Source organism: Aplysia californica, unplaced genomic scaffold (genome assembly GCF_000002075.1).
Source record: "Aplysia californica isolate F4 #8 unplaced genomic scaffold, AplCal3.0 scaffold00554, whole genome shotgun sequence".
NCBI lineage: Eukaryota > Metazoa > Mollusca > Gastropoda > Aplysiida > Aplysiidae > Aplysia > Aplysia californica.
The window spans coordinates 94,591-97,140 of NW_004797824.1; the positions used below are offsets into that span (position 1 = coordinate 94,591).

Below are 2,550 nucleotides of genomic sequence, written 5' to 3' on the forward strand. Positions count from 1 at the left end.
CACACATACACACACACACACACACACACACACACACACACACACACACACACTTAAACACACACATAAACATGTATTTCCACATTACAACCAGACCCGGCAACTATTCTCACCGTCAAGACAAAACACATCGGTATGGCTGCTTTCTATAGATCTAATTTTTTTTAAATTGGTAGGCCACGATCAGTCTGTGCCTATTCTCTTTCCTTCTTCCTTCCTTCCTTTTCTTTGACAAATTTTGATATACTCAGCCTTAAAATGACTTATCCATGTGAAGCAAATCGTCAAACTAATAAACATTCGTCTTTCTTTTACACCCTCATGCTTGTGAGCAGATAAACATAAAAGTGCTCTTACTTGACATTTTAGCAGCAAACGTTCTGAAGACACTCTCAGAAGTGGACGATTCCAGACGAGAGAGAGAAGTTGACAGAAAGTTTTTTTTAATGTAAATTTTAATTATGAAGGCAGAAACCCCTACCTTTCAGTCTCAACATTCTGTTCTTCCTCCATCCGATTTATCTTCTTTTTATCTTTTACTTATAGTAATGGTTTACCAGTTTTTTCCCAAACAAAAACTAGTCAACTATTACCTTTGCACCCTTGCCCCCCCCCCCCTTCCTTATACAAAAACAAAAACACATTTTTAAAAAACCCAAATTCTCAGAGAACTGGCTCGAAGAAGCCTACTTAAATAAATGTGAGGCAGCGTGGTGGAATCAGGCTCTCGTCAAAATTATCAAAGTCAAGAAACTTGCATTGTTCCACAGGTTTGTGAATTTTCATCAAATTTTTGTTTTTGGCTCAACACCTTTCATGCCCATTAAAGAACTCATTTCTGTGTGGATTTTTCTGAAAAGGGTAGATTAAAGGCACAAAAAAGTAAATTTTCAGTTACCACGGACTCTTAAGCTAAGGAAATAACTAATCTTTGGCGGCCATTTTCTCACTAATATTACCTCTGAAAAAAGGTGACCCCCACCTCCTTCTTTCTCCAATATCTCTACTTGTATTTAAGATAAATGGATATTTTTTTCATCCAAATAAAAACACGTAAACAAGCTTTAAGATAATACCAATAACTCTACAAGCCCAAAAATTGACGAGAGCCTGATCCACCACGCTGCCTCACAAATGCTCTAAATAAAACACTAACACCTGATCATCTTGGACTTTTAATGGTTTTGCTTCTTCCTTTGGACTTATATGTATTTCTCAGCTCAAGAACAGATTTCACTCCTTGTGAACAAAAAAATAGATCGATTTTGGATTCCTTGAGACAAGTCACGATATTTGGTGTGCCTGGCAGATAAGTGGTATTAGAATATCCAGAGTGTGAGTAGAAGGAACAACGAGTTTTGTTTCTTCACTCAATTCTTGGCTGGAGTTGTCTTAACTTCCATTTCTTTTTTCAAATTTGAATGTTTCGTTTTTATTATATGTAATATGTAAAAACTATCATCGTCTGCATGCTCCCAGTGTCGGTCTAACACCACATCTGTGTTGTAATGGGTAGTCTCTTCGTCGGAGCGCACACAACACGCTAGTTTGATTCCTGTATATTATTTAAAATATATATTTTATGCCCTGCTTGGATTTTATGTATGTAGGTGGGCGGTATGTTAGCCTTTTAAAGGTGGCAAATGTGGTGCTGGCTACAAACACGTTGACGGGCATCATAATAGATCAAACATCAAGTGACAAAGTAACTGACAATATCTAAGCAGAGACTTGATAGACCAACAAGGGCGTTCCAATCCAACACCTACCTGATCTCCTCTCTCACGGTTGGATAGAAACCGTGATCTCCAAGATACAAGACACGATGGAACACCACACTCTTCGAGAACAAGGAAGGCAAGGGTAACTTCGACAGTTACATGAGCATATCGATTCTCAAATCACCAGCAAAATTTTTGCTCTTCTCCAACTTGAAACTTCATCAAAATTTCGCTGACAAAGTTCTTCCTAAATCTTATTTGGGCTTCAAGGCTAACAGGCCAACCATCGACATAATTCTTATGACAGAAAAGTAAAAGAGTAAGGTCAAGACCAAGAAAGACCACTCTGCGTGGATTTTATAGCCTCAAAACAAAACGTTTGACACAGACAACAGGTCAGGCCTCTTCAAGGTACTTGAGGCTGTTGGATGCTCACCAACACTGTAAAACGTGTTGAGTCATTCCATGAGGACATTAAAGCCATGACGGCTGCTTATTCGACTGTTCTGAGATCTGGAGTGGGGAAAAACAAGGCTTTGTTCTGGTTCCTCCAATGTATGAGATTTTCTTTTCAACCTTGCTCCCTACTGCCCATAGCATGATTGTAGGAAATGCGTGCATCTACCTCCACACCAGAGTGAATGGTTCATCGATCAACCTCTCACGGCAAAGGTCAGTGACTAATATGAAGAAGGTCATGCTGAGAGAACTCCTTTTTGTTGATGACAGCGGAGTAAAATGACTCTGCAAGACATGATAAACAGCATGAACAGTGCTTGTTAAATCGATGTTCTCTCTCTCTCTCTCTCTCTCTCTCTCTCTCTCTCTC

General features: G+C 39.1%; 1 protein-coding gene and 1 long non-coding RNA gene across 2 annotated transcripts in view; one reads left to right on the forward strand and one right to left on the reverse strand.

The window, feature by feature from the left end:
- Positions 1 to 2,076, reverse strand: part of LOC101857358 — a 9,682-nt gene extending 7,606 nt beyond the window's left edge. The window contains exon 1 of the long non-coding RNA XR_220880.3: positions 1,770 to 2,076. This is a non-coding gene — a long non-coding RNA (uncharacterized LOC101857358). The remainder of the gene's footprint in view (positions 1 to 1,769) is intronic.
- A 138-nt stretch (positions 2,077 to 2,214) lies between these two features.
- The window catches only part of LOC101857138 (cathepsin L1), a 2,584-nt gene continuing 2,248 nt past the window's right edge, over positions 2,215 to 2,550 (forward strand). The window contains exon 1 of the mRNA XM_005106737.3: positions 2,215 to 2,393. Coding sequence (XP_005106794.1) covers positions 2,275 to 2,393 — 119 coding nt within the window. The 5' untranslated portion in view covers positions 2,215 to 2,274. The remainder of the gene's footprint in view (positions 2,394 to 2,550) is intronic.